A 27,909-nucleotide genomic window follows, 5' to 3' on the forward strand; every position below is an offset into this window, starting at 1 on the left:
ATGCCGCATGTGACAGGCAGCCAAGACCCTCCTTAAGGAGGGTTTTTGCTACCGTGTGAGCCCCTGAGGCTGGGGCAGCTTCCCGGCAGCCCCACGCAACCAGAGCCAACAGGCAGCCATGTCCCATGAGCTGCTTAGCTCCAGTTACAGCTGCAGGGCCCCCACCAAGAACCGTCTTATGCTGGCAGAGGTGTCTTGGCCGTCTCTCATAGTCCCACAGAAGCAAAGCACGGGTTGCAAACTCCAGTAAGCAAAGATGAAGCAAGATAACAGGGGAGATTGCTAGCGCCAACCTGTTCAGGCTCCTGCAGAGGAAGGAAACAACTTTGCTGCATCAACAGCAGCAGAGCCTGTGGCGCAGAGAAGTGGTGATGAGCTGCTGCTTGCCTGGGAGGTCTGGTGCAGCAGTGGGGTGGCTTCCCACGCGGTGTTTTGTCTTTTGGGGGCTGACTGGCTCTAATCTGCAAACACCCACCATGTCGTCTGCAGCCGAGGGCAGGCGGGTTGTGAAGGCAGCTCTGCTTGTATAGAGAAAATACTCAGGCCTCGATCACAGCTTCACGTTCCTGCCATCGTGCTGGCACCACCTCAGTAGACTTGTTGCTACCACCACCCCGCCTGCGTGTCATGCTTCGTCCCGTCCCCCCACACCCCAGCGTTTCACCCGAGACCAAGCTGTAAAGCGGGAGCCCTGGCTTGGGGTCGGACCAGGAGCTGATGCTGAAGGGTGCCGTGGCCAAGCCCCGGTCCCTCCCCAGCCTGCCCAACTTCTCCAGGTGCTTTTGGTGAAGAGCCCCCAGTTCTGGCAGCGCAGCCCCCCTGCAGCCGCGGGCCTGGTGCTGCGAGGGGACGGTGGCAGCTTCTCTCCTGGCCGGGTTTCCACATGGCGAAGCCACGGCTCTGCCCTCGGTGAGGTGGTGCCGCCTGTGCTGCCCCTCTCCCCACCCATCTCCCGTCCTTGCAGGCCCTGGTGTAAAATGCCCTTTCTGACTGGTACTGCTCTGTTGTCACAGAATCACATCATGAGAACGCCGACTCGTGAGCTGGTTTGGGTTTTTTAAATATCTCTATTTTTTTTAGCCTGATGCTCATAGTGATCTGCAGTCTCTTTGCTGCCTTCAAGTCCCTTGTGGTTTCAGTTTTGGTACAAATGTGTTTAGATTTTAGCAAATTAAAGTTGGGGGGGGGAGGGGGTACAGAGCATCTGATCAATTTGTATTTATTTATTTTAACATTTTACTAAATAAAACACAATAAAATCTCTTGTCTCCTTAGCTGTATGTACCAGGTGGGGACAGCGGGTCCCACAGGCACAAGGGACAGCACGGTGCCTGCAGAAAGTCCCCCAGCCCCAGGAGGGCTTTCTGAACGTGGCTTTAGGTGATGGCCACAGCCTGCTCTAGCTCCAGGCTTGCTTGCTTGGCAGGGAGAAGGGTGCTGTGTTTGTAGAAACAAACTTTAGCTTTAAAAGGGGCTCTGACTCAGTGCTTGCCTCCAGCTGACGCTGCCCGGCAGAGGGCACATGGAGACCAATACTGAGCTGGGTTTATGCCAGGCACCTACTACATGGCCTGGCACATTTTGGCCTAAGGACTCTCTAGGGTGGGAAGGATTATCTGCAAATGATGGCACACGGTCCTCCTGCTACAGTCACAGCAGTAACACCTTCCGAAAAACTGCAGAGCCAGCGTTTCTGTAGCTGCCTAGCCATCAAAGAAATGCCCAGAAGAGGCCTGCTCCATCCTGGCTCTGCTCCACCACCATGTCTCTAGCAGAGAGCAGGCTAAACTAGTGTCGAGATCTGATCTAAACCTGTCTTGCCGCTTAGTGCAGCAGCAGAGCGATATCGGCGAGCTTCGGCTGTGCTAAACAAAAGCTGTCTGCTAGGGACTGGTCGGGTGGAGCTGCGCCTGCCTTCACGGTAGTTAGCAATGTCTTCCCAGCCCTTTCCCAAATAAAGCTTCAACAACTTGCTCCTTGCATCCCACCCTTGTCCTCCCGCCCTGCAAATGCGAGGCTGGCAGCTCGTGTGGCCTAGGAGCCAGATTTTATTCCCAACAGTCTTGTAAAGCCAAGGGGGAGCCCCAGTTGGTCCCATTGCGTGTCATGGCCAGAGCTGCAGGCGAGGGGAAGGCCCTGCGGGTCACGGCGCAGCGGCCAGCTCGGCACGCCAGTCTCAGGGACGAGCTGCAGCACTGCCAGAAGAAGAAACCACATCTCTCCTCCTCAGATGTGATTCAACCGTCTACATGCCTAAGCCGTGATGCCTAAGCTGTGGAGCCCCAGGCTCCGTTTAAAGGGTGCTGGCAGCAGAGACAGGCTGCGCCGCTGCCCGGGCTGCCAGCCCCGCTGCAGCGCTGGGACCCGGTGGCCTCGATCCCGCCGCAGTCAGCCACCGCCAGCCGTTTCAGAGCTGGCAGGGCACCGGTGTGCCTGCCACTCGGTGACACGGGCATTTCTTTTGCCTGCTGTCGCTCCCTGTTCCCCAGCCCTCCTGCTGCGCCAGCCAGAAAAGCGAAAAGGCTTCAAACACGCCGGGCAGAGCAAGGCCAGCAATGCTTTTCCCCAGTCAAGGCTCAGGCTACCCCTGTATTGCTCTCCCTTCAGAGGACATGTGCAGGCTCACGGCAGAAAAAATTAATAACCAGGCAGTTCTAACAACGATGTGAAAAAGAATAAAAAAGCTTTAATTTAAAAATTAAATTAAAAAGAGAGAATAAGCAAGAGGCGCTTGTGCCCTTTCCATACCCCGCGCTTCGTATGGCTCCTCATGGACGGAAATCCTCACACCTGCACAGAGCTGGCTCTTGCAGCCCAGAGTAACGCTAAGGACAGAACAGCAGTGACTGCAGCAGCAACTGGCCTGGAGAGCCTCCAGGGCCACCAGCAAAATCATCCAGGAGGAAGAAAGAATAAAAAAAAAACAACCCAGGCACCCTAATCATTTAACTCTTATGGGAAAAGTATTAAATAATTTAAATAGCGTGAGGAAAGCAATGCATCCTCTGTGCTCCAGTGTGTGATAGCGGTGGAACAGTGCCCGGCCCAGCTGCTCCCGGCACGGGGATCCCGCCACAGTGCTCAGCTACGGTCTTGTCCAGTGTCAACCACATCCCTGATTGTCGATGGCAACGTCTGCGCTGCCAAAAGCAGGGGAGCAGCTGGGTGGTGCCCTGCCAGGAATTTCTCCAAGCACGTGCTGGCCCACGAGGCTGTGGTTTTGCCCGTCGCGATGGTTTGCAGCCCTGCGAACGGGGCCTGTCAGCGGCACGGCTGCTCCCAGCCGTGAGGCGCAGGGCCGTTCTGGGAGCTCACTGCTGGGGACAGCGGACAGCCCGTCCTGCTCTGGGTGACTCCCACACCACCGCTCCTGGGCCAACCCCACTGGAGACATTGCATCCATACGGATGGGGACTAACAATATCCCTGGCCCCTGGCATGGGGAAGTTCCCCTGTAACGCAGGAAGGCTGCTGCTCCGGAAAACCCTCAGCCACGCCGCAGCAGCTTGACCCGCAGGCAATGCATGTTCTCGCAGCTGCCATCTTCCATCTCATCTCCGGGCATCCCTTTGCTGGGCTGGAGAGGCTGCGCTGCCGGCTCGGTTCCCCCGGGCCAGGCTGCGGCGGTGGGCCGGGGCAGGAGGGAGGCCCTGCGCCCTCCCTTCTCCAGCGTGCTGCTAGCACCCCACACCCACTGTCCCCAGGTGTCACAGGCTCCTCTCGGCGGTGAGGTATTTGAGCGCGGCAGCCCCATACCGCCGTGACAGGTCCTGGTGGAACTCCTCCCGCAGTGTCTGGAGGCAGCCCCGGTACCCTGCGCTCAGGCGAAACTTGGAGATGTCAAAGCTGGGGGCATGGGGCATGTGGATCATGAAGGCGTTGGGCAGGACCAGCAGCTCGTACTCCTGGAGGAAGAGCAGCAGCCCTGTCAGCATCGGCTTGGTGGTACCAACGGGCCACTGCCCCTCAGCAGCCCCTCACCCACCTGCGCATCCAGCTCCATGATGTGGGACACCTTGTTCCAGCCGAAGCCCACGAACCTCTGGTCGTACTTGGGGCAGTCTCGCCTCACTACAACGTAAGGCTCGAAGTCTGGCTGCCACGCCACGCGGTACGGCACAGTGGCTGTCCGCCACTTGGCGTAGTCGGTTGGGGCATGGCCTTTGGGCCACACATGGTACCTACAGTGAGAGATGGAAGTGAGAGAGTGGGGAAAGCCGGCAGCTCCCCGAGACAGACAGAGGATGCAAGGGATCCTCTGAGCCGGCTGCCCCACAGCCTCAAGGCACAAGGGTGCAAAACTGGCTTCTGCTGGGTGTGGTGGCCCCGCTGGATGGCAGGGCAGCTCCAGACCCTACCTGAAGGTGTAAAGGGAGCCCATGTCCAGCATGGAGAGCAGTTCTGCTTTGGATTTGGGGAAGGTCAAGCGGTAGTGCAGGGTCTCGAACGCCGGCACGATGAGAGCTGCCTTCCTCCGGGGCAGCTCCAGCTGCTGGATGGAGTTCCTAGGGCGGTAGAAAGGGTATGAGGTCTCCCTGGCTGTCAGCCATGGCCACAGCCTCCTTCCTCAGCTCCTCCAGCCTGCCCAGAAGGGCAGTAATGAGTTTGGACACTTTGCAGTGGTGCCACGCAGGGGCAGGAGGAACGGGGCAGCCCTCACAGCCATGGCTGCTGCCTCATCCGCTGGCATCTGACAAAAGCAAGGGCAGGACCCCGAGGTTGAGCACAAAGGCAACAGTTTCTGCATGTTGAGAGCTGCTGCCCAGGGCGTTTCCTGCAAACCCCACTGCTTGGGGAGCCTGGCAGGCTGAGCAAGAGCTGGCTGGAGAAAGCCTTACCTGAGGTAATCGTAGAGGCCATACATAGGCAGGAAGTCAATATCCGTCAGAAAGACGTACGGCGTCTGCGTGTTGGCCAAGGCCACATTGCGCAGGAGGTTGATGGGGTAGAACTGCCCTTCCTTGTAGACGATGTGGTAGGCGACGTTGCGGCGGGCGCTCAGCACCTCCGAGGCCTGGGCGTAGCGCAGGAACTGCTGAGCCTCCGCATCCGACATGTAGAGCGCCAGGCTGATGGGGCCCGCCCAGTGTTTGCAGATGGCCTCCAACATCTGCAACCTGTGAAGCAGAGGGCACTGCGTGAGCAGGAGACCTGCCCCAAACCCAGAACTGGGCGCCTGCCAGCGAGCCGCGTGCCAGCTGAGCCCAGTTCAGGGTGGAGCGGGAGGAACGGCTGCTCCCAGCTCAGGGTGTTGCTCCTCACTGCAAAGCGCTGGTGTGAGGACCCGTGTTTTGGGATTCCTGGTAGCTCCCAAGCTGTGGAGCCACCCCAGAGGAGTGGAGGCAGGATCCGACCACCCACCAGCCCCACCAGCAAGTACCTGTCCATGGAGAGCTGGGCCACGAGGGTGACATCGGTGGGGCTGGGAAGGGCCAGAAACTCGTACTGCAGGAAGAACAGGTGGACGCGGTGCTGCGTGAGGTGCTGCCGGCGGAAATCGTAGCAGGGATCGTCCTCGTCCAACTCCTCCAGAGCCTGCTGCAGCTGCAACGCCGTGAAGGTGAGGGAGAGTAGGAGCCCTGCGGGGAGCTGGGGCAGCTGCGTGGGGGTCTCTGCCCACCCTACGCTCCAGGGCTGGGGGAAGAGCCGCCATCGCCCTCACCTGGTCGCTGGGTGGGCTGGGGAGGCTGGCACAGCCGAAGAGCTCCCTGCGCAGCAGGTTCCCATCGTACTCCAGGAAGGTCAGGTAGAGGTTGCGGAAGAACTCCACGTGCTTGTTCTTCACCCGCAGCTTCTTGGGTGAGTTCCAGTGGATCACCTGAAGGCAGCGGTGTGTCACCCCACGGAGGGGAAGCCAGCAGCACCCAGTGCTCCCCAAGCCCCCAGACCCCAACGCCGATTCCCCCAGAGCTCCAGGGCCAGCGCTGTCCTTAGGCCCTCCCCTGCCTCAAAGGCAGCAAACCCACTGTCCTGTTTTCGGCTGGGATAGAGCTAATTTTCTTTTAGTAGCCGGTACAGTGCTGTGTTTTGGATTTAGTGTGGGAATAATGATGATAACACACTGATGTTTTAGTTGTTGCTGAGCAGTGCTTATCCTAAGTTAAAGATTTCTCAGTTCCCTATGCTCTGCCAGTGAGCAGGTGCACAAGAAGCTGGGAGCGAGCACGGCCAGGACAGCCAACCCCAACTAGCCAAAGGGCTATTCCATACCATAGGGCATCATGCTCAGTGTATAAACTGGAGGCAAATTGGCCAGGAAGGTGGATTGCTGCTCAGGGACTGGCTGGGCATCGGTCAGTGGGTAGTGAGCAACTCTGTTGTGCATCACTTGTTTGGCTTATTTTTCCTTTAGTTTTATTTCTCTCTCTTTTTGTTGTATCCCTTTTATTATTATTTACTATTCTATTACTATTGGTTTATTTTATTCATTAAACTGTTCTCATCTCAACCCACGAATTTTACTTTTTTTTCCGATTCTCCTCCCCATTTCACTGGGATCAGGGAGGAGTGAGCGAGCGGCTGCGTGGCGCTGAGCTGCCAGCTGGGCCTAAGACGCAACACCCACCCACCTTGAGATCGGAGACCTCAGTGTAGCACTGCTCTGAGCGGGTGTGATCAGAGAGCTGCACGTTCCAGAAGCAGGGGAGCCGGTACACCAGGGCCGGGTCCTGCTTGATCACCGCGTTAAAGATGTCCTAGGAGAGAGAAAGGCGAGCGCACGGGCGGATGAGGAAGACAGCATGTCCCCCCGCCGCCATGCCAGCAGCGCTACGGGAACGCAGCAGGGCCGACCACCCCGGAGGAGGGACTGTTCGTTACCTGATCAGCCAGCGAGGTGGAGAGCATGCTCATGAGCTCCCGCTCTGCCGTCAGCCGCCACATCTGCTCCCAGCCCAGGCGACGCAGGCGGTCGAGCAGGAGCAGGATCACCCCTGGGTGCCAGGGAGGAGGGCGCTGGGTCACCGAGGGAGCACCCAGCCGTTACAGAGCTGGAGCACAGCAGCCCACAAGCCTTCGGCCCCTGGGACATGCCACTTCTCTGTGCCCACCCACACGACCCCGGGACGCTGTAGCAGCCCCCCTGTGCCCACCAGACTCTCCTGCCTCACCTCAGCCTTCCCCAGCCTCCCCATGCCAAGTATCGCCTCTCCTGGATGCACCATCAGCTGCAGGGCCCACCCCGGCAGCCCACGCTCACCCGTGTTGAAGCCACGTCCCAGGGCCGGCCACGGTTTGTGGTTTTTCCACAGGTTGCCCAAATACCAGTCGCTCTGGTTCTCCACCAGCCCAATCACCTGCTTGTCTGAGGAAACAGAGGGACGTGGATGCAGCCCCTCTCACTGTAGGTTCAGCGGGCCTGAGACTGCCACCCTGAGTCCAGCACCCAGGGCCCTACCAGGGCCCCAGGAGCACCCTGTCCTCACCAGAAAACTTCCCGAAGACAGCCCAGAGCTCAGCGATGTCGGTGGCGAAGGTGATGTCAGTGTCCAAGACGATGACCTTGGAGAGGTTGGAGGGCAGCGCCTTGGTAAGCGTCAGCTTCATCAGCCCATAGATGCCAGAGTAGTGCTTGTTGGGGATCCACGACACCTCCGGCTGCAAGGCGACGCAGCCTCAGGGCTGGGCACGGCCATGCCCTTCCCCTGCCCAGGCAGGAGCCCAGCAGAGAGGCACAACAAAGCATGGAGCCAACAGAGCCTGGGGCATCTCCTCCAGCTGCACCGCTGGCAGCCACACACCTCTCTTCCCAGGCCCTTCAGGCACTTGCTGGCTGCATCTCCTCTTTTGCTTTCACCCTGGTACAGCTCTTCCCCCAGCCACCAGAACCCCTCCCGAACCCCAGTTTCAGTGCTCAGTGGGGGACCCAGCTCTGCCACAGAGGCAGTGCTACCCCAAGGGGCCTCCCCCCCGCTCCAGCACCATCTCTGTGCCCCTCTTCTCAGTTGGGCCAGCAACAAGTCCAGAAAGGGGAGCAGGTGAGTGAGGGACCAGCAGAAAAAGTTAATAAACCCCTTCCCGCTTGCTCCCCCCTCTCTGCTGCTCCCCTCAACCCTCCGAGCACCAGGCTGGGACAGGGCAAAGCGGGTGCAAGTGCCTGCCTTCAAGTCATCGGCGTTGTAGAAGCTGACATGGACGGAGGGCACCATCCAGGACTGGAAGAGTGTCTGGAGGATCTGGTGGGCCACCGAGTCCGTGATGAAGTGAAAGTGGAGGGGGTTCTTCCTGCCAAGGGCAAGCGCAGCAGCACTCAGTGCCACAGCGGGAGGAAGAGGACATGGTCCCCATCCCTCCCACCCCTGCCAGGGGACAGACATCAACTGAGGGGGCAGATGGCAAAAAATCAGCCATCTGGGGGAAACAAATCCCCCTCTGACACTCAGACATGTGGCACAGGGGGTAGAGAGAGGCCCTAGAGCCCCTTTGCTGCAGCACTGGCCCCCCTGCAGCCTGCAGCAGCTCAACTGGGAACCCCAAACCAGTGGGCCTTGGCACAGCACCTCCCCATTACCTGTGGAAGAGGATGGATTTCACCAGGGTGACCACATCCCGGCTCGCGTTGTGCCCGGCGCACACAATCGCAACGTGCAGGAGCTGCCCAGAGACAAATGAGGCCTTTTTGAGACTGGACACCCCCCCCACAGGGGTCTGTCAGCTCTTCCCTGGGGCCATGCTATGGGGAGAGACTCCATAACCCAGCCCCTCCCCTGGGGAAGGAGCCCTAGAGAGAGGTGGGAGGCTCAGAAGCCAGGACCAGAGGTCTGGCCTCCCTCTCTGGAGAAGCAAGACACCCTCACCCACTGACCGTGGCCTGCTGAGCACCACAGAGAGCCAGGATGAGGCCCCGGCACGGCCAGAACACAGGGGCAGCAGTGCTGGGCGGGCTGCACACACATCCATGCCCAGCCAGGGTCCCAGCCCCCCATCCCACACCCCCCACCCACCACGCTGCGGTGCCGGTGCCATGGCCCACCTCACACTTGTGCACCGTCCGCTGCTTGGGGCAGGCGGTGCGGTTGCTCCTCTCGCGCCCGGGGGGGTCCCCATCCTCAGCGGAGGTCCCCCACTGCAGGCTGCCGTCGCTGCCCTCTGCCTGCGCCTGGCCAAGCTGCATGCGGAGCTGCTGGTTCTCCTCCTCCACCCTGCGCACCCGTGAGGCCAGCGCCTCCCGCTCCATGTCCCGGCTCGGCTGCTCGCCCAGGCAGGCCGGCAGCAGGAGGAAGCGGCCGTCTGCAGAGGAGACACGGGGACACGCGGTGGGCACGGCAAGGCAGAGCTCGGCTGGGAGGCACCGGGTGTGGGTGGTGGGGCAGAGCCCCAACTGAGAGGTACCGGCACACCCCACATGTGCCCAGCCAATGTCACAGCTCTGCTCCCTTGATCCCCAGGGATGCCCCCGGAAATGCAGAGCTCAGATACACCTGCAGCGATTTGCACAGCCACAGAGCAAGCACCCCGAGGCCTCGGACTCCCCTGCCCACCCTCTGTTGCGGACTGTCCCTTGATGCAAAGAGAAGGACCCACTCACATTCGAGGCTGCCCACAAAGAGGTAGAGCCAGGAGAGGAGGACGGCCAGGGTCACCGTGGCGAGCAGCAGCTTCAGCTTCATGCGCCAGGAGCGCAACATGGTGTGTCAGTGGGACGCAGGTGGCAAGGATCAGGTGGGCAGCCCGAGCCCGGCTGGTCCCCGCATCCTAGAGCCTGCAAGGGGCAGGGGAGCAGAGAGCGGTGTCACCTCAACATCCCCCTGCAGGACATCCCCCGTCCCCTGCTCCCTCCAGGATACTGCCTGGGCGAGACAGACACCCTTCACCTCTCCAGCAACAGCCTCTCCCGGCCGGCACCCTCCCACCCCATGTTGGGGTATCTGGACCCCGGGGGCTTGCCCTGCCACCCTGCCATGGCTGCAACAGCCCTTTGGGGTGGGGACCCTCAAACACGGGAGGAGGGAAGGTGTCCTTCAAGCCATTTCACTCCAGCTCTGGTCCTTGACCCTTGTCACCCCACAGGCCAAGGTGGGAGAAGGAAGCGCTCCCAGGGGAGGAGAGGCTGTGCTGGAGAGGCCCCCCCCCGAGCTGGGTGGCTGGTCACGGGGTGGTTAATGGCGCCTGCCCTTGAGAGGGAGCGCAGGGCCCTCCCCCACGGCCTCCGCAGGCCGAAGGGACCGAGACTGCTCTTGAGACGCGGCCTCAAGGACGCGGCGGGCTACGTGGGAGCACAGCCCACGGGTGGCCAGGCACGGAGTCCCGCTGAGCACGCCAGCTCCTTCCCAGCCCTCCCACCGGCGGGCTCGGGTGGGGGCAGCTCCTGTAGCCAGCCCTGCCGCGGGCCACATGCCTCCCCCGCCGCTCGCAGCCACCTGCCCCGAAGAAGTTTGGTGGGAAAATCCCAAACGCTTCGGTGGAACTCACTTCCCGGCACTGCTGGCTCAAGGGGGCATGTGGGGGGATCCCCCCTGACCCTGCCAGGCAGAGCCCCATGCTCGCCACCTTGCTCCTGCACCCAGGCCCAGCATGGGGACAGAAAGCCTGTCCATCTCCAGAGAGCCCTGCCCCGAGATCCCAAAGAGCCGGGTGCCCTGGGTTGACAAAAACCCCACCAAGCAGGGCAGGCTGGCCTCGCTCCGTGCCCCTGCCTGCCTGCCTGCCTGCCTGCTGCAGCTCGAGACTGAGCCCCTGCCCTCGGTGCAACATCTGGAGCCTCAACAAAAGCCGTGGTAGGGATGAATGAGCCGGATTAGGGTCTGCTCCCGCCTGCACGAACCCTCTGGAGCCCATTGATGTGCAGATGCCCATGGGGCCGCCAGCGCTTGGGGGCTGAAATGGGCAGCCCTGGAGGAGGACACCCCTCTGAGCAGCCCCTGGGGTTGGGGTGCAAACGCCTGCCTGCTGCTGCAGGAATTGCCTGCCGAGGGTGGATGGCAAGATCACCAGGACACGCAGCAACAAGCTCAGGCGCTGCAAGGGCTGGGGCAAGGCCAGCCCGAGGGAGCACAGCCACCCTAACCCACTGGGGGATGCAGCCGAGCCCCCATGGCAGCAGGCACAGCATCTGAGGGCTGCACCCCTTTTCCCGGCACCGCAGCCCCCTGCAAGCGAGGACCGGCACTGCCCTGCTTTTCTGTTCTACAGAGCAGGTCAAGCACCAGCATGGCGGGGAAGAGGGACCTGACCCATGGAGGACACCAGGCCCAGGCGTCCCTTCTCCCTGCCACGGCCGTGAGCTTTGCTGGACCTGATGAGGTCTCTGCATGCTGCTGCCAGCCTGTCTCCCATCCCACAAGCCGATCTCCACCTCTCCTGCCTGACCTGGGCATCCCCCAAACTTTGTGTTGAGCTCACGGTGGGGGCAGCGAGGCAAGATGAGGGAGGTCACCTGGCACCGAGCAGTCTGGGAAGCCGAGGGACAGGAAAGGGACTTTAGCACAAATGAAGGAGAGAAAAGTTGGTGGCACACAGCAGCACCCCTTCTGCTCCCACTTGCCCCCGTGGCCCCTCTGGGTGGGGCCTTGCTGCAGGGAACGGCACTTTGTCCCCAGCACCCTACCAGGATGACAATTTTGGGGATCAGAATGGGACCAGCAGCAGGCCAGTTGCCCAAGACCCTCCCGGAGACACCCAAAGACTCCATCCATCCCCCCCCCCCGTAGCACCCCCAACCCTCCCGCCACCCCTTCTCCCCCTCCTCACCTGGCCGCTCGCCTGCCCCCCAGGAGGCGATTTCCTTACCTGCCTTTCTCCTTCTCCTCCTTCCCAGCCGGCTGGCAGCCCAGTGCTGCTGCTCCCTCCCGGGTCTGCCGTTCCCTGTCCTCCCTTTACTCCTCCCTTTCAGATCTGACACTTCCCCCCCTCCTCCCCGCTCTCAAACCCAAGCTCCCCCTGCACGCCCTGCGCTGGCCCCCCTTTCGGAGGAAGAAAGAATGAACAAAACAAGAGATTAAATTCGCTTTCTACTCAAGAGCCCCCAGCGCCGGGGGCACGGAGTTGCCCAAAGTAAGTCGGGAGGATTCCCCCCTCCCTCCAGCCCCCTTCCCACTCCCAGGCCTCAGATATCCCTCCTGTGCTGAGATAAGGGAAGCATCGGGACTATTTATCCCCTACCCAGCACCTGCCTCCTCCTTTCCTGGGGCAGGTGCCGGAGGCTTTGTCCACATGGAGAGATACTCGCGGGGGACTTTGGAAGGCAGCAGAGCCCACGCTGTCTCCCCTTGGCTGGCAGAAAGGGGCTGCACGGCCAGCCTGGGGTGCACGTATGGCAAGGTGGGGTGCAGTCCTCGCTACCCAGAGAGAAGAGATATCAGCTGCCATCTGAGCACTAGCCCCTCACCTGGACAGGGTACAAATGCCACCATAGGTTTGAAAAGGAAAGAAGAGCTGCCCCGATCGCCCAGGCTTGCTTCAGCCCCACCAGCCCAGGAGTGCGGGGCTCCCCAGAGAGCAGAGCGTCCCTGAGACCTGCCCAGCTCACGGGGAGCGAGCAGGATGGCAGCAGGAGGAGCGGGAGGCCGGGGCTGGGAATGCTAACTATGCAGAGACGGGCTCTATCTGCAGCTCCCCCAGGGCCGGGGAGAGGCGGCCGGCCACTGCCTGGGGCCAGAGTGGATGGAGGAGCCCCCAACCCTCCTGCCTGCTTTGGCCTTGGCGGGACCTGCTGGGAGATGCCTGGAGAAGGCAGGGTGTAGTGGGAGGAGGCCTCCGCCGGCAGCGGGCTGAGGGATTAGGATGCAAACTGCCTGCATAGCAATTTAGATGAAACGTAAATTGCCCCCCACCCCATAACCCGAGGGCGAGCTGCGGCAGCGAGCCCCAGCCTGCCTGGCAAAGGCAGAGCAGCGCCTGCAAAGGCAGCCCCCGGGCCCCAGGGCAGGGGCAGGCTGCATCCCCACCCAGGCAGCACTGCAGTCACTGCCCTGGGAGACGCATTTACCTCCCCCTCAGGCAGCTCTTGCTTGCCCTTGCAGAGCCCTGGTCGCTCCCCAGCAGTGTCCTTCTGCCCAGGCCAGCCCCCGCAGGGAGAGGAAACCCCCCAGCTGCCCCACTGCTCCCCTGAGCACAACCCCTCACTTTGCTCCTGTGCCCGGCCCAGGGGTACAAGGAGCTCAGCCCCCAGGACTGTCCTGTCCCTGTCCCGGGGTATCCATCATGCCACAAGTGCTCCAGCTGCGGCATCGGAGGCAGCAGCTGCGCAGGGCTTACCCACGCTCCTGGGAGAAGCCCAGACCTCGGGCAGCCTCCTGCCAACAGCACTGCTCCGGGGGAGGAAACCCTCTCCTGCTCCGGCTGACCACCGCCGCCTCTCCGCACGCTTTTCCTGGCCTCCCTATCTTGCTCGCGAGGGCCCAGCGCCAGGCCCTGGCCAGCCGGGGCAGGAGCAGGTAGGCTTCTGGGGAGCGCAGGCGAGGCGGAGGCGTTTTAGGATGTTTATGGTGGTGGGGAGGAGATGGCAAGCAGGAAGGCAGCTACACAGCCTCTCCTCCCCCGTGAAACGTTAAAGGCACAGCAAGTGGAGGGCAAGGCTGGGAGCAGCTCCCAGGCAAGGGGGCACAGTGGGTAGCGGCACACAGGCACCATGGCTCTGCCCGTCCCCGCAGCCATGGCGCTCGGCCTCTCTGCCCTCCCTCCTCAGTCTCCTTGCTCGCGCCAGACGAGCGCAGCCAGCAGTAAGATGAGAGGTTTCCCAATACTGCCGGTTTCCGACCCCAGCGCGAGGGTGCGGGGCAGAAGTGCTGTTCACAGCAGGTTATCCTCCCTCCCCCACATTCTCCCTGGGAGTTGGGCAGCTCCTGCTTTGGCAGGGATCGGGGACATGGCAAACAGGCCAGAAAGAGGCACCCGGGTCCCCTCTCTAGGAGAGGCTGATGGCAGACACCGGGGAAGGGGCAGGCAGGACACTGGTCTCGCCTCAAGCCTGGACACCCCGGCCTCCAGCGACGACAGGGCGACAGCCAGGGGATAGGGAGGGTCAAGCCAGCAGAGCCGGGCAGCTGCGCAAACACCGGGTGCTTGCTCACACCAACCCCCAAGGCATGGGCAGGAGCCCAAGGCTGGCTGCCTGCCGGCCACCCCTCTGTGCTCCCAGGACAGTGCACCCACCTTGCTTGCCCCACGCTCCCCCCCGAGCTGCCTGTGTGCTGGCACCCCGCTCCTCCAAGATCACCTTTGCTCTCCCTGGCTCGGTGATTATCAGGTGAGCAGTTAATGTTTAGGGAGAGCTGGCAGTGGGAGCTTTCCTATCACGTCAGCATGTTTCCCCCAGCCCCACAAGTAAGAGGGGAGCACCCGTTTTCCCGCAGCATCACAGCCGGCAGCAAGGCCCACGGCAGGGTGGGTGTATTAGCCCATTGTCTCTCCTAGAGCTAAGGTGCACCCACGGAGGGCACACTGAGGCAAAGCACGGCTGTCTGCAGGTCGCAGGAAAACAGCCCTGCAGGGCACAGGGAGAGCCCCAGGCTTGCTGCCTCCCTCCTGTGTACCCCCAGGCGTTACAAGTGAAGAGGTGGCCTGGTTGTTCCCACTAAAGAGCTGCGGGGCAGCCGGGAGAGGAGTGATTTCGTGGAGCCGCGCTGACTGTTGTCTTACCTAGCTGTAGGCAACAGAAACTGCAAATCTCTCAGGTCTCATTTTTGGAGCTGGGAGAGCAGCAACAGTTTAGCTGACCTGCTTAGACTCCTCAGCAGGAGCACAACACGGCAGCTTCCCAGGCTCACAGGAGGTGAGAAAGGGCCCGACAGCCGCAGTGAGAGCTGCGCAGCGAGACTGGCAACTGAGAAAAGGCACCACGCTTTGAAGAGAGGCAACTGGGGACGATTTCTTCTGCCTTTACAAAGAGATCGGAGGTGCCAGTTTCTAGTTCGGCAGGTCACCTTTAAAGCACGTACTGCAGCATCCATCTGACAAAGTCCGTTATGATTTGGGGTCACCTCCCTGTCGCTCTCCCCATGGCTGAAACGCTGACACTTGAGGGGGGCTGTGCCAGCCGGCGGATACCACACAGGCAGCACAGAGCGGGGCAGCTGCAGGAATGTACAGAGGCGGAATGGAATTTGGCCAGGAGAGCAGGATTAAAACCCCATGCTCCGGATTACCACGCCATCTCTCCCTCCCCAGTCTTATGATAAGTGAAATTTAAGTGAGAATTTCACCTTCGTACTTCCCTGGAAAAAGCAACCTGTGGCAAAAGAGTCCTGTATTCTAGAGATGGGATTAGGCAGCAGCCACAGAGTTGGATACCAGCACATAAACTGTGAAAGAAGCCAATGTCCCCATCTCCCCACTACCCCCAACACCACCAAGCTGCACAGAAAATTCCCAAAACATGAAGATCCTCCTGGGACAGCAGTCAGCTGTGCCTCTAGCTGTGCCTCTAGTTATGGCTCATTCTCGTGCATCAAGCTCTCCTCAGGCCTCTAGGATCACCACACACAATTCTGCTGCTCTGAGAGTTCAGTTTTTTATTCTGCAAAGGTCACACTGAAAAGCCATTTTCTCTTCTCTGACAGAAGCACAGTGCTTGGGGAAGAGGAGCCAACAGTCTCTGAAGGGTGTTAGTTGAAGCTCTGAGCTTGGCTGGATCAGGGACTTTCGTCACCAGACTGTTTCCTTGTTTCCAGAGGAAACAAGCAAGTTCAGGCTGGGTCTGACACAGGAACACGCCTCGCTGCTTACCTCTCCATGTCTGAAACCCCAGGAATGCACCAGGGAGCAACTCCTCTTGGCAAGGACTCCAATCACGGGGCCCTGCTAGACACAGTCCACTTTTGCAGAGCAGCAGTCCAGCCAGTCTCCCTGTCCGCAACCGGGCACTGGGTTCAGCTGACCAGCAGATCCCTGGCTGGGGAGAGGCCTGTGCAGGGGACACAGGGGGAGCCCAGTGCCACAGCAGAGCGTGCAAGTGTTCCGTAGGAGGCTTAAGTCCACCAGACATCCTGCAGCGCTTTCAACTTGGGCAGCTGCATTTTGCCACAGCTCTCAGGCAAGGCAAGAGGGGGCCACCCAGCTAGCAACACCGGCCTTAAGTGCTCTCACTCCTGTCAGGCCCAAGAAGCAGCTGGAAGGATCCAGCTAGCAACAGCCTTCAACACGTCTGTGGGGACACCAGGGCTGCAGAAAGCAGGGTGCTGGCTTGCACTCCTCTGCACGTGCTGCATTTGTCCCTCACTGCAGCAGGGGACCCACAGGCTGGACCCTGAAAGCTTGCGTGTGAGCAGAGCTGCAGCACACCAGACACGCTGCCCAGGACACCCACCCAGACACCCCAACACCACTGGCTGGGTCTCACCCCACACTAGAAGTAAGAATCACCTCTCAGGGACTGAGTCATCCCCTGCCAGCAGGAAGCCCCTCACCCAAGGGCTGTCTGACCATCCAACATGGCTCTGGAGCAGACATCCTTCCCCCAGCATTCAGCCAGCCCTTTGCCCACTGTGCCAGGCTCAGGGTGAGAGAGCACCCTGGTTTTCCCACCGAGCCCATTTCCTGCACAGCCTGGTGGAGTACATGAGCCCCACTCCAGCCTGGCACCTGGAGGTGACCCCAGTGCCTCCTCCCCCTGTGAGACTCTGCCAATGTGCTGCTGAGACCCCCAATAAGTTCACGGAGGAGATACCTGTTCAAGACACTGCTTCCAGCTTTACCACCCTGGACTACAAGTTGTTTGATGACAGGAGGATACTCAGCAGCTGAAATATTGACACTGACTGGCCTTCTTCTGGGCCTGATGGAGCACAAGCCAGACTCAGGACAGCTGCCCTGACATTAACACAGAGGCTACGGAGTCCTGGATCAAATCTCTTCCCCATGCCCCCCTGGACAGCACAGCTAGGCACAGGAGGGGCCAAGCCTAGGGACTGTGCAGGAGCACTACAAGGGGCAGCAGTACCCTGCCTCCCTCTTGAAACAGAAGCGGAGCAGCATTTGGGCTGATCTCCAGCTCCCTTCCCTCTGCTGGGATTAGGTTTTTAGTATCTGCCTTTTTGCTGATGTCTGAGCTGCAGCTAATGGCCAGCTCCAAATCCATTAGGTTCACTGTGTCCTGGTCTCCGGATGTGCTCCGGGCATCAATACCTGTTCACTCCTGCCACTTCCTAACGCTTCCACTGCCATGGGCTTGCAGCAGAGGCAGTTCCTGGGGTCAGAGCTGAGCAGGGGCAGCAGCTGGGAGCTCCAACTTCTATCCAAGCCCTCTGCCAGCTCCAGCTCTGCCGTCAGCGCAGCTGGAGCACCCAGCGGGCACAGCAAACCGGTAGGAATTTCACCCTGTCAACTACTGATGTCTTAAGTTTCCAGCTAGCAGTGCCCACAGGTAGGGACTGACAGGAGATTCCCCCCTCCAAATCTCCCTGCTCCCTTGAAACACTCTTGAACAACCCACACCAGGAACTGCTCCCCCATGGGATGGGGGAGACCATATCCCAGCACATCTGACCAGACCTAACCCCTACACATGCTTGTGGAGTCTGCATCACCTCATGCAAAATTAATTAGGTTAATTACAGCAAAAAAGGAGGCAAATGGACTCTAACAACCCCAGACCGGCACTCTGCCTGGAAAAGTCCACAAGAGGCACGACACCGTCCTCCCCGCCACCTCTGGGAAGGTGCCAGGGGCATGGCCGTGAGCCAGGCCCTCAGGTGCCTGCCCTGCATTGTCACTGGCAGAGCTGGGTAAGTGTTTTTGGCTGAATAGTTATTGATTGAAAACTGCAGTTTCCAGAGAGCTCAGAGCTATTTGCTACTTCACGACAAGTTTTGGACAAGAACAAAATGCTTTGTTTTCCAAGCAAAAAGTCTCAGTTTGCATTGTTTTGTTTGAAATTGAGCGGCACTACATTTAAAAGAAAAGATAAAGGGTCTCTCAAACTCGGCTGTGTTTGGGGTTTTTTTTTCCCCTCCAGCTTTTCATTTTGGGCACTAAATCAAGCAATTAATTATTTGTTCAGCTCTGCTCTCCAGACAAGCTGCGAGCATCACGAGCCAAAGGGCCGGAGCAGCTCTGCCCAAGCAGCCGTGCTGAAGAGGGTGTTGGTGTTTTCTGCGCTGCAGGCTCCTTTCAGACCTCAGCTTGAGCTCCCTCGAGGCCAGCAAGCAGCAAGGGAAGGAGAGCAGGGCCCTGTGCGAGGAATGGCAAATGCCCTGCTGAAAAGGCATCCACCCGGCCCGGTGGGCAGCAGTTCGGGATACACCACCAAGAGGTCACAGCCACTGCTTGAAGGACATGTCGTGGTTTGAGCCCGGAGGGCAACTGAGCAGCCAAAACCAGGACATAGGAGTAGGGCTTCCCGTGCAAACTGCCCTCCACTGTGCAAGCACATCACACCGAGGTCCCTCACTAGTCCCACTGGTACCTGGCACTGGAGCAACCCTTCCAGACGCCGTGTCTCGCAGTGCCAAACTCTTCTCTGGCGGCCTCGGCAGCATGGGGGAGCCAGGCACGCACACGGGGCACCTGACCAGGGAAGGCAATCCCTTCGCTTCCCAGGCATGAAAAGCAGCTGTGCCGCAGAGGAGGCTGGTGCTCACCGGGAGCCAGAGCTCACGGATGCAGCCTGGTATCTCTTCCACCAGGGACTGGCCCAAACTGGGAGCTGTGCTCAAGCAGCCGCTCCCATGTCTTCCTCGCCCAGAGCTATTCCTGGCACCGGTGCCCTCAGTGCCCAAGCAAGGCTGAAAGCAGAGCTCGTCCACAGATGAATGGAACAACTGCACTATAAATAGCAAACTAGGATGGCTCAGGGCAAGCTCTAAAAAACCCAAGCAGCAATAGTGCGTCCACTCGGTGCCCTGGGCGTTTTGTAAGACTTGAAGCCATACCTGAGCTGCAGAGAGGCTTACGCATTGCAAATAGGCTCTGACAACACTATGGAGGAAGAGCTGCTGGCTAGGCTAAGAGACTGCAAACTTATCTGCAAAAAAGCATACAGGGCATTTTGCACACTGGAAATGAGGTAGCGACTGATGGGGGCAAAAAAAAGGAGGGGAAGTGGATCCAGGAGGGGAGGCGGTTCCCAAAGCCAGGCGGTGGAAAGAAGAATGCTCCCAGCACCCCAACTCCTTACAGATCATTCCCAGCACTCCTCCCCTCCTCCTGCTCCTTGTGTTCCCATCCCTGGGGCTTCTCACACTGCTGAGCTAAGCCCTGAACTGCACACCAAAGGACAAAGGCAGGGAAGAAACAGCATACCTCAACTCAACCAAGCAGCAGATGAGTGGCTCAGGACAAAAACTCGTGTCTTCTGCAGTCCACAGCAACCTCTGTGCAGCACTCAGCCTGCACCAGGAGTGGGACAGAGGCATAAGAGCTCAGTCCATCCTGTGACCATCAGGGTCAAGTTTCCCTCCTACCTCCAGGAAGAGGCTTATCCTTCCCGCCACACTCGTCCTCCCTACTCCATCTTCCCTGTTGGTGCCTCCATCTGGAACAGCAAATACTTTGTCTTCCCCTTCACACTGACAGCATATGTCCTATAAAGGGATCTCAGCCTCCACAGATGAGGGTAGGACCGGCCTCATGCAGCACTGCCAGGCACCAGCCTCCTGCTCTCAGCAGGGAGCCCTGCGCTTTCAGCAACGCTGCAGCACAGCTCACTTGAGCATGCACTGGGAATAAGAGTGAAGGAGAGACAGTTGGGAACGTGGGGAGAGGTGTGTGCACCCAGGGAAGGCACAAGACCTGAAATGAATCACCCAGCATATAAACACACATGCACACACACATACAGGGAAGCAGTTGCTTCCTCTGACAGAAAGGTGGTTTTTTTTTTTGTCAGAACAGGAAGACAGAGCTCAAAAAAACCCCAAGACACCAAACCCTTCCTTTATTGCTCCTGGAGCACTAAAACCAGCCAGGGCACAAGAAGCAAAGACAGCCAGTGCTGACTACAAACCTACCTTGAGAATTTCGGAAGCCCATAGCTCACTTCCCTCCCCTGCCCCCCAGCTCTCCTGTCACCCCTTGCCCTTCCTCCTCTGCGCAGCAAGCAAGAGGAGAGGTAGAGGTCTCGAGTTTGGCTGAGTTTCCACTCTGGGGACAGAAGCTCGATAACAGACTGGGCAGGATGTGAGCACCCGTTGAGGAAGAGGATTAGTAACCCCCTAATCTGCACATTTTGGAGTCTAAGCACTTTACTCTGCTCTCTAATTAAACCACAGAGTGCAGAGATTGCCAGAAGGCAGAGAACAAGGAGGAAGAAGGAAAGGAAACAGAGGCTGTGGCTTAAAGGCTGTTTCTTGTGGCTTAAATGCAAAGGGGGGGGTCACTGGTAGGGATGTATTTCACCTCAAGTGCTTATGTCAGGGCTGCTGAGCATCCTGTTGCCTCCCCCCAATCCAGTCCATAGCAGGGCTGAGGGCAGGACGAAGGGGAATCTGTGCGATGGCCGGGGGACGGCAGAGGAGGGAGCGAGGGGCTCCATCAGACCAGACGAAGCTGTACCTGCGGCAGCCTCGCCTGGCTGGCCATGACTCCCCTCCCGAGTCCCCTGCCTCCTGGGAAACAATCTGAGCACCAGACCATGTTTGTCTCCACAGACCTGTCTGCACAGAAGGGCCTTGTTCAAGCGCTTATCTGGCTCCAGGCTGGGGAGGGGCCAGTGCCTCACTGCCCTGGCACCCAGGCAGGACGTTCAGCTCTGCGCCGGGCTTGTTTGGGGCTGCCTGGCAGGGGAAGCTTTCCTGGCACAGGTAAAGAGGGAAACCTTTTACCACAGCCCACGACAAGCAAAAGCAGTTCAAATAATGGCCCAGTTCCCTCAAGCTGTGTTCAGGCCCACGTGCCTGTGCCGAGAGGAGGCAGCAAGCCCAAGCCTCTGTTTCTCACTGCTGGCACTTCAGCACAAGTGGGGACAGCCTCACCAGGGAAACTACCTAAGCAGTGGGGATGGGAGCTCTCTGGGCAGCAGCACGCCACGGCCCCACAGCACAGGAGCAAGACAGCTGGGAACAGGAGTGCCGGGGAAGGGCCTCACCTCCCGAAATGCTCTGCCTTCAGCTCTGCCCCACCAGACTGAGGCGGGGAGGGGGGTGCGTGTGTGCAGGGGCAGCCTGTCAATCCAGCGTCCCTCTCTTCCCTCGCTCCTATTCTTTGGAATTCCTCTCTTCTGTTTGCTTTGTTTCAGCCCTCAATGAACAGGAAGAAAAGGGAAGGAGCCTTGACAAATCCGATCAAGGCGCAGACACGCTGAGCCTCCCTCCTGCTGGCATGCCAAGCCCTGCACTAATGAGGGGTAGAGGAGAGAGAGGTGGCCACTGAGAACAGTGGCCCCACAGAAACACTTGGTGTAAGGGACAGAGGGAAAAGAAGCTGCTAGGGCAGAACAACGCCAGCACAAGATCCCAGCCTTCAGAAGGGGGTCTTCCCATCTCCCCTGGTCCAGGGAGCTTGTTCCAGCTCCTCAGCCCAGGTCCCAGTCACCTACTGCCCACTACACTAGAAACAAGCAATAGACCATAGTAGTGTCTGGGGAGAAGGATCCAGACGTGCACGTTCAAGGGAAGTCCAGCTGAAACAGCCATGGAGATGGGACCACACTTTGTTCCAAGAATTCACGCAGGGAATGTGGTCTTTTCCTCCAGAGAACTGGGCCACGAGGGCTTACAAGTGCCAGTGTTGTCTCCAGATCCTCCCCACAGGTCCCAAATACCCATGTGCCCAGCAGAGGGGAAACCCACAGAGCCAAGACTTTCTGCCATGCAATTATCCCCAGTTTACCAATTAAGATACAGAACCACTAAGACAGGAAGGGAGCGAGCACATGTAAACCGTCTACTTAACAAGCAAGATAACTAACCTTTGGAGGCTGCCAATGTTGCAGGGGTACCTGGGAACAGCTGGAAAAGCTGTGAGAACCACCCTTCAACCAGGGATTCTCAATGTGAAGGGCAAATAAAACATCTCAGCTGCACTTCTTTGGAGCTTGCCGTCACCTGAAACCCAAAAGACAAACAGTCACATGAAGTGCTACTGCGTAAGAGAGCTTTGGGGACAGGCTCCTGCAGAGCCAAGAGTGTCATAGATCAGCAGCACCCAACACCTTGGTCCTGTCCCTTTCCTCCAGCCTGTTACAAAGCACAACTCAGTGTCACCCAAGGCTTCCCAGAGAGCCCATGGGAGAACACCTGCGTGCTACATGTTCCTAGTCCCAGATCACTGCACTGTCCTGTAGCACGTTCCCCACCCATGCAAGGAGGACTATACACGTGTCCCCAGAACTGCTGGCCAAGCCACAGCCACCGTGCTCCATCGCAACACACATGAGTCCTCACACCGACTCTTCAGCAGGACAAGGAGCTGGGAGATGGATGCAAGTTCCCCGGCCCCCTCCCAAACATGATAGCAGAAGCAGTGTTTAGCTTGTGAGGCAATGAAGGGATTAACTATCCTGTCCAGTAACCTGAGCCCCTGCAACATACCCTGGGCAGTCCCAAGAGGGGAGTCCAGAGAGTCTATCCAGATAGATGCACAACAGGGAGAGAGAAGGCAGGCAGAGGAGAGAGAAGGCAGGCAAAAACCACCATGCAACTTGCACTGCAGAGAGCAGAGCAGCCTGCATGTATCAATCCTCCCGGGAGAAAGGGGAGATCCTCTTCCTCTGCTGGGAACTTGCCAGCGCACCCCTTTCCTCCAGCTCCTGTGGAGTTGGGCACCCGCACCCTACAGGTGCAGGCTGGAATGGATGAGCCCTTCTCCCAGGAGGCTACAGGGATTATCTCCTCCTTATCAGGAGAAAGCCCAAACCAGAAGCACAGAGCCACGCAAATAAATTGGGGCAAAGGAATCAGAGAGGAATCAGCAGTTTTGATTCAAAGCCCCTCTACCCACACACCATTGCTCCAACATGCAGGAGGAACAGAACCTTCAAAGCAGGCAAAACCCACCCAAACCATCTTTCTGGTCTGTCCCACCTGTTTTAAAACCCCAAACAGAGAAGTAAGTGTGCAGTGTGCTAGGCACCAGCCCCACCGCACCCCTCTAGCCACAGCAAACGCCAGGTCAGCCTGGCACAGCACAATACAAAACAAGGGAGGCAACATCAATCCCAACAAGGGCTGGAATCAAGAAATAATTCACAACAGCTGCTACCTGAACAGTGAAACCCAGCAACTCCAGTGAAGTAGTACAGCACCAAAACTGCTCAGCAAAACCCTCCTCCAGCAATAAAGCCTGACACTGCTTCTGTTTTGCGAGTCTCTCTCGGTATCTGGCTACACCGTGGCAGCCAGTGAGAGAGGACACGTATGGACACTACAGCACACATCAGGAAACACACACCTATCCTCTCCATCATCCCCGCTCCGCCTGTCCTATCTGTCAGCTCCCACCTCAGACCGAAGGACTCTAGGGGGGGAACCTCAGATACTTCTGGAGCAGGGGGAACAGGATACGAACCAGGATGCCCGATCCACCTGGCACACATCCCTTTTGCAGTCACAACCCTCCCTCTGGTGCTGCCAGAGCCCTGCATTTCCAGGGAGCAGTTCAGCAGGTAAGAACCAAGCTCCTGTCACCCACCCGGGATAGGAAGCAGAAGCTGCCGGCAACAAGACTGAGTAGTTTCAATAGCAAAGAGCTGGAAAAGCAAGCCACCTTCAGCAGAGCTAATACTGAGTGGGGAGAGCCAGCCACGTGCCTGCCATGCACAGCAGTGCTGCCACATCACTGCCGCCAGCGTCACCGGGAAAGCAAACTTCAAGAGCCTCATCTCCAGGGTGGAGCCCACGTCCAAGGGCTGCAACCCAGCCACCAGCAGTTACTTACACAGCACTGTGCGCGGGACCTGCAAGACCTGCAGCACGATCTCCAGGTCTGCTGCCTTCTCCAGGTGGGGCCAGGGGAGCTAGGCTGAGGCTGGGGCAAAGGCAGATCACAAACCACAAGCAGTTGCCCCCCTCACCCAAAAGCAGTTGCAGCAGCCTCTCCCTCAGGGCCCAGCTGCAGCTCTCCCTTGGAGCGTTTCCATTAACTCAGGCCACCAGAGAACTGCATGTCCAGAAGTTTTTTCCAACTACATCACATGGTTATTAAAAGATATAGCCTCTCCCGCTCAGCCTTTAGCAGAGGCAGATTTGGGATATTACAGGAGACTGCACATTGCTAATGAATCAGGGAAGGGAGTTATCCAAATAACAGCCTGGGGCTCTAAATGGCTTTCTGGAAAAGGCATCTGGAGGCAGGAGGTGGTCACTATCTCACAGCAGGGCTCTGGACACATTGCCAGACACGTTGTTCCTCCTGGAAAGCCAAAAAGAGTCTCTCTCCTGAGATGCCAAGTCTCAGCTGAGCTGGAAAGGGCAAGGACACCCTAACAGAGAACAGCAACAAAATGCCTCCAAGTCAAAACACACATTAAAAAGCCCCTTAAGCTTGTTTGACCTGGGTTTCCCTTCCCCTCAGACTGCTGCTTCAAGCAATAGACCTGTCAGCAATACTTCAGGAACTCAAGGACTACACCACCAACATCCCCTGCCAGCTGCTGCCTTTCCAGGCCCCAGGAGGGCTGTCAGAGACCAGAGGTGCAAGCTGCCACCACCAGCAATGTCATGCTCAGGGCCTGATGTGCCTCATTGCCCTTGTCCCCTCATTTGGACAGAGATTTGGAGCTCTCCTGAAAGGTGCTGGCCTCCAGTGAGATACGGTGAGTGAATCAGGTCTTCCATTCTAGGCAGGGCTCATGTGTCAGGGACTAAAATACTCCCTGGACATGCCAGTCCACAGGTTATTTGGAGCGAGTCATAATTTATCCCTAGCTATCCCAAAGTACTGGCTGAGCTCATCCAGAAGCAAAGAAGATAGACGGCCACACCACAGTGCAGGAGCTGAGCAGGGCAGGAGGGGATGCCCCAAGGAGACAGGGCTAGAAAGGCCACCTCATTCCACACCAAGACTGCCCCCTTCCAACCACAGCCGAAAAGATCCACATCCCTGACCTCATGCTGCCAGGCTCCCTCCCTCCCAGCAGTGGAAGGACAGCAGGAAAACACGGTTGGGGAGAATATCTACTTCCCCCACAACTACCAACCTCCCAAGACACAGCCAAACATTGATATACTGAGTCTGTTCTCCCAGATCCCACTCTCCAGCTCTAATGCGGGCATGCATTGTAAGGACATGTCCTTACCTACCCCAGCACCCTGCAAGGTATGTTTTGAGCAAGGCTTACTTAGGATGAGCTGCCTCAGATCCACAGCAGTGCTCTGCCTAGGGTCAGGCTCCTCAGAAATGGTGTGGTCTCGTGGATCTGAGCAGAGCGAGATGCTGGCAGCCAAGCAAGCTGGACTTCAGCACTGTACCCACTGATGGACTAGCAGAGAGTTTGCTTTTTTTGGTTTGCTTCTTTTCCTACCATTAGTGCTGAGCCTGCACCCCTCATCTTCAGAGCATAGGAACTATCTGGCCTCAGTTACAGCCAGTGGATTTCCAGTAAGCACGAGCCCTCAGGACCCACATTGACAGTAAGTGCTAAGAAAGTAGCTGCTCAGAAATCTTTCTGGGTACGGTCGAGAGAGAAACTAGCGTCTCAGCCCAGCCTTTCACTTCCTACCCGCCCCCACCCCACCCCCCCCCACTGTGGGCACAATAAGCCAAGGCAATTTAATCTTGCCCAGTCTCATGGGCTCGCTGCTGCTCTGAGAAGCCACCCCTCCTACAGCGCTCCCTTGCAGCATATTTACCATAAAAAGGCAGCATGATGCTACTCAAACTGTCCTCCAAACTCACTCACTGCAGGAGGGAGATGAACAGAAAGGGGGACAGGACAGACAGCGGGTGGGAGGGAGGCTGGGGGCAACGGATGAAGAGGAAGCGTCTGCCAAAAAGCTGCTCACTCAGGGACAGAGCCACACTATCTAGCTACGCTGTTCAGAGTAGCCCAAGGACTTTGTGCATCAAGCTTCACCTCTGGCTGAAGACAAGCTGTCTTTGGCAGTCTCCTAGGCAGCCAGCTCTCAGATTGCTGTCTGGCAGAGCCAGAGCTTCTCCTTGAAGGAGTGCAGCTCCATCAGTCTGCACTGGATATGCCCCTAGAGTCACCAGCAGCACACACCTACCCCCAGCAAGCAGTGCTCCAGACTTCTTGTCATGGGCTTCACGTGCTATCTCACCTGCCTTGGTACTTAGACTAGTAGCTCAGCCACCGTGAAATTCAGAGGAGCTCACAGGTAGCACTGCATGTGAATGGAAAGTTGGGTCTAATCCATGTGATTCTGACTAAAAACGTTTGCTTAGCGCCAGACTGTTTGCCAGCGGTATCTCGTGCCCTTTTTGAACTCAGCCTGCTGGAAAACAAACCCTCATGGGAAGCAGGGAGAAGAGGAGAGATCAGAAAGGATAAAGTGCCTGCCCATGCAACTGTAATTCTTGCAGAGGAAGCTGCAGGCACACACTGCGTCCATTGTGTGGAGGTAACTGGACAGGAGGAAGGAGGGGCAGCTTGGCAGAGCTCTGTTTGCACTCGGGAGACCTGCGAGAGGCCACGGAACGCCTTCCTCACCCACCCTGTGCACCCTCAAAGGTTCAGCAGGGAGCCGCGCTGCCGAATCCCCGCACACCGCTGCCGATCTTTGTACCGCAAGGTGTGCTGAGGGCCAGGCCCAGCTCCGGGGAGGCAGGGAGGGGACACTGGGCAGGGTGGTGCTGGCCTCAGCGCAGGGCATCGCTCCCCGACTGAGCGGGAAGCAGAGCTGGAGCCCAGTCCGTGGAGCCCGGCACCACTCAGCGTGGCAGGAAGGAAGGGGTCTGCGGGTTTGAGCCTTCTCCTGCAACAGGCTGCAGTCAAACAGGTCCCCCACCTTCGTCTCCCACCTGTAAAATGGGGGTTAGTGCTTAAGTGCAGTAAAGATTAGAGGGTGACTGTGGCTGTGCAAGTCCTGCGTGGACTCCGGTTACAAGCTGGGAAGCACTGACAGCAGGGCCTCTGACCACCTCCCTGCTACACCTCGGCTCCCCTCCAAAGCCTCCTCCAGCCCCCCCAGTCCCAGGCAGGGAGAGATGCTGACACGCACCATAGAAGATGAACATGAGGTTGGCAGGTCCCCAAGGCCCCCCCAACTTTTCCAGCCCCTGCCTGCAGTGTGCAGCCCCTTGGGGCAGCATCCCCTCCTGCCGCACACCCAGCGAGCGGGCACGGATCCTTCAGCCTTCGAAAAGAAGGGGGGCTGCCCCTGCCCCCCCGGTCCCACCTTACCCTTCCCGAAATAAAGCCCTCGTCGGGTGCCAAGGACAGATCCAAACACGGGCCCTGGGTGCCCAGCAGAGCAACCCCCCACCCCCACCCCCCCGGGGGCACCGGAGCCCCCGCACGTCGGTCTCCGCCGGGTGACGATGTGCCAGACGCCGCTCCCCAACGCCACCGGGAACTTTTTACCGGTGTCACCACCAGCCCCGGTAGCTCCCCCGAGCAACCCCGCCGCCAGCTCCCCGGGGGGGCGGCCAGCTCTCACCACACCGCCGCCAGCGGCAGCCCCCCACTCCCGGAATGGCGCTGCCCGCCTCCTAGGCCCACGGGGCGCCAGATCCACGCGTGGGCCGACGCCCGCCCCGCTGCAGCGCCTGAGGAACGTCTGGCCCCCAGAGCCCCCCCAGATTAACCCGTACCCCGGCTCCCCACCCTGCGGCAGCCACGTCCCCCGCTCGGAACATCCCAGCCCCTCACAGGCCGAGACCCCGGCCCCACGCAGGTCCCCACGCAGGTCCCCCTCAGCCCTTACAGGAGCCAGGAGCCGGGAGCCGGCAACCCGCAGCCCCCGCCCCCCCCCCCCCCCAGCACACACCGTACCTGCTCGGCCGCCGCCGCTCCCGCTCCTTTAAACCCCCGCCCCGCCGCCCATCGGCCGTTCGGTGCTCGGCCGCCGCGCCTGGCCCGGCTTCGCTGCGCTCCGCTCCTCTCCGCTCGGCTAGTCTGGGCTGGGCGGGGGGCGCAGG

General features: G+C 59.0%; 1 protein-coding gene across 5 annotated transcripts; it reads right to left on the minus strand.

Moving 5' to 3' along the window:
* Positions 1-2,666: 2,666 nt before the first annotated feature.
* Positions 2,667-27,898, minus strand: LARGE2 (LARGE xylosyl- and glucuronyltransferase 2). 5 transcript variants are annotated; one of them, XM_074867766.1, is made up of 16 exons: positions 27,764-27,898; positions 21,782-21,917; positions 9,527-9,700; positions 8,972-9,228; positions 8,510-8,592; positions 8,100-8,223; positions 7,425-7,596; positions 7,199-7,303; positions 6,820-6,932; positions 6,570-6,695; positions 5,663-5,818; positions 5,381-5,544; positions 4,839-5,117; positions 4,359-4,505; positions 3,986-4,181; positions 2,667-3,905 (listed from the first exon to the last, which is right to left on the minus strand). In XM_074867766.1, the coding sequence occupies exons 3-16, from the start codon at positions 9,624-9,626 to the stop codon at positions 3,708-3,710; spliced, it is 2,220 nt and encodes a 739-aa protein (XP_074723867.1). In that variant the 5' UTR covers positions 9,627-9,700; positions 21,782-21,917; positions 27,764-27,898; the 3' UTR covers positions 2,667-3,707. The 5 variants fall into 5 exon arrangements, with proteins under 5 accessions (XP_074723867.1, XP_074723869.1, XP_074723868.1 ...); XM_074867768.1 differs by lacking the exon at positions 27,764-27,898 and adding an exon at positions 26,484-26,505; XM_074867767.1 differs by lacking the exon at positions 27,764-27,898 and adding an exon at positions 23,749-23,871.
* Positions 27,899-27,909: the final 11 nt, after the last annotated feature.

Source organism: Strix uralensis, chromosome 4 (assembly GCF_047716275.1).
Source record: "Strix uralensis isolate ZFMK-TIS-50842 chromosome 4, bStrUra1, whole genome shotgun sequence".
NCBI classification, from domain to species: domain Eukaryota; kingdom Metazoa; phylum Chordata; class Aves; order Strigiformes; family Strigidae; genus Strix; species Strix uralensis.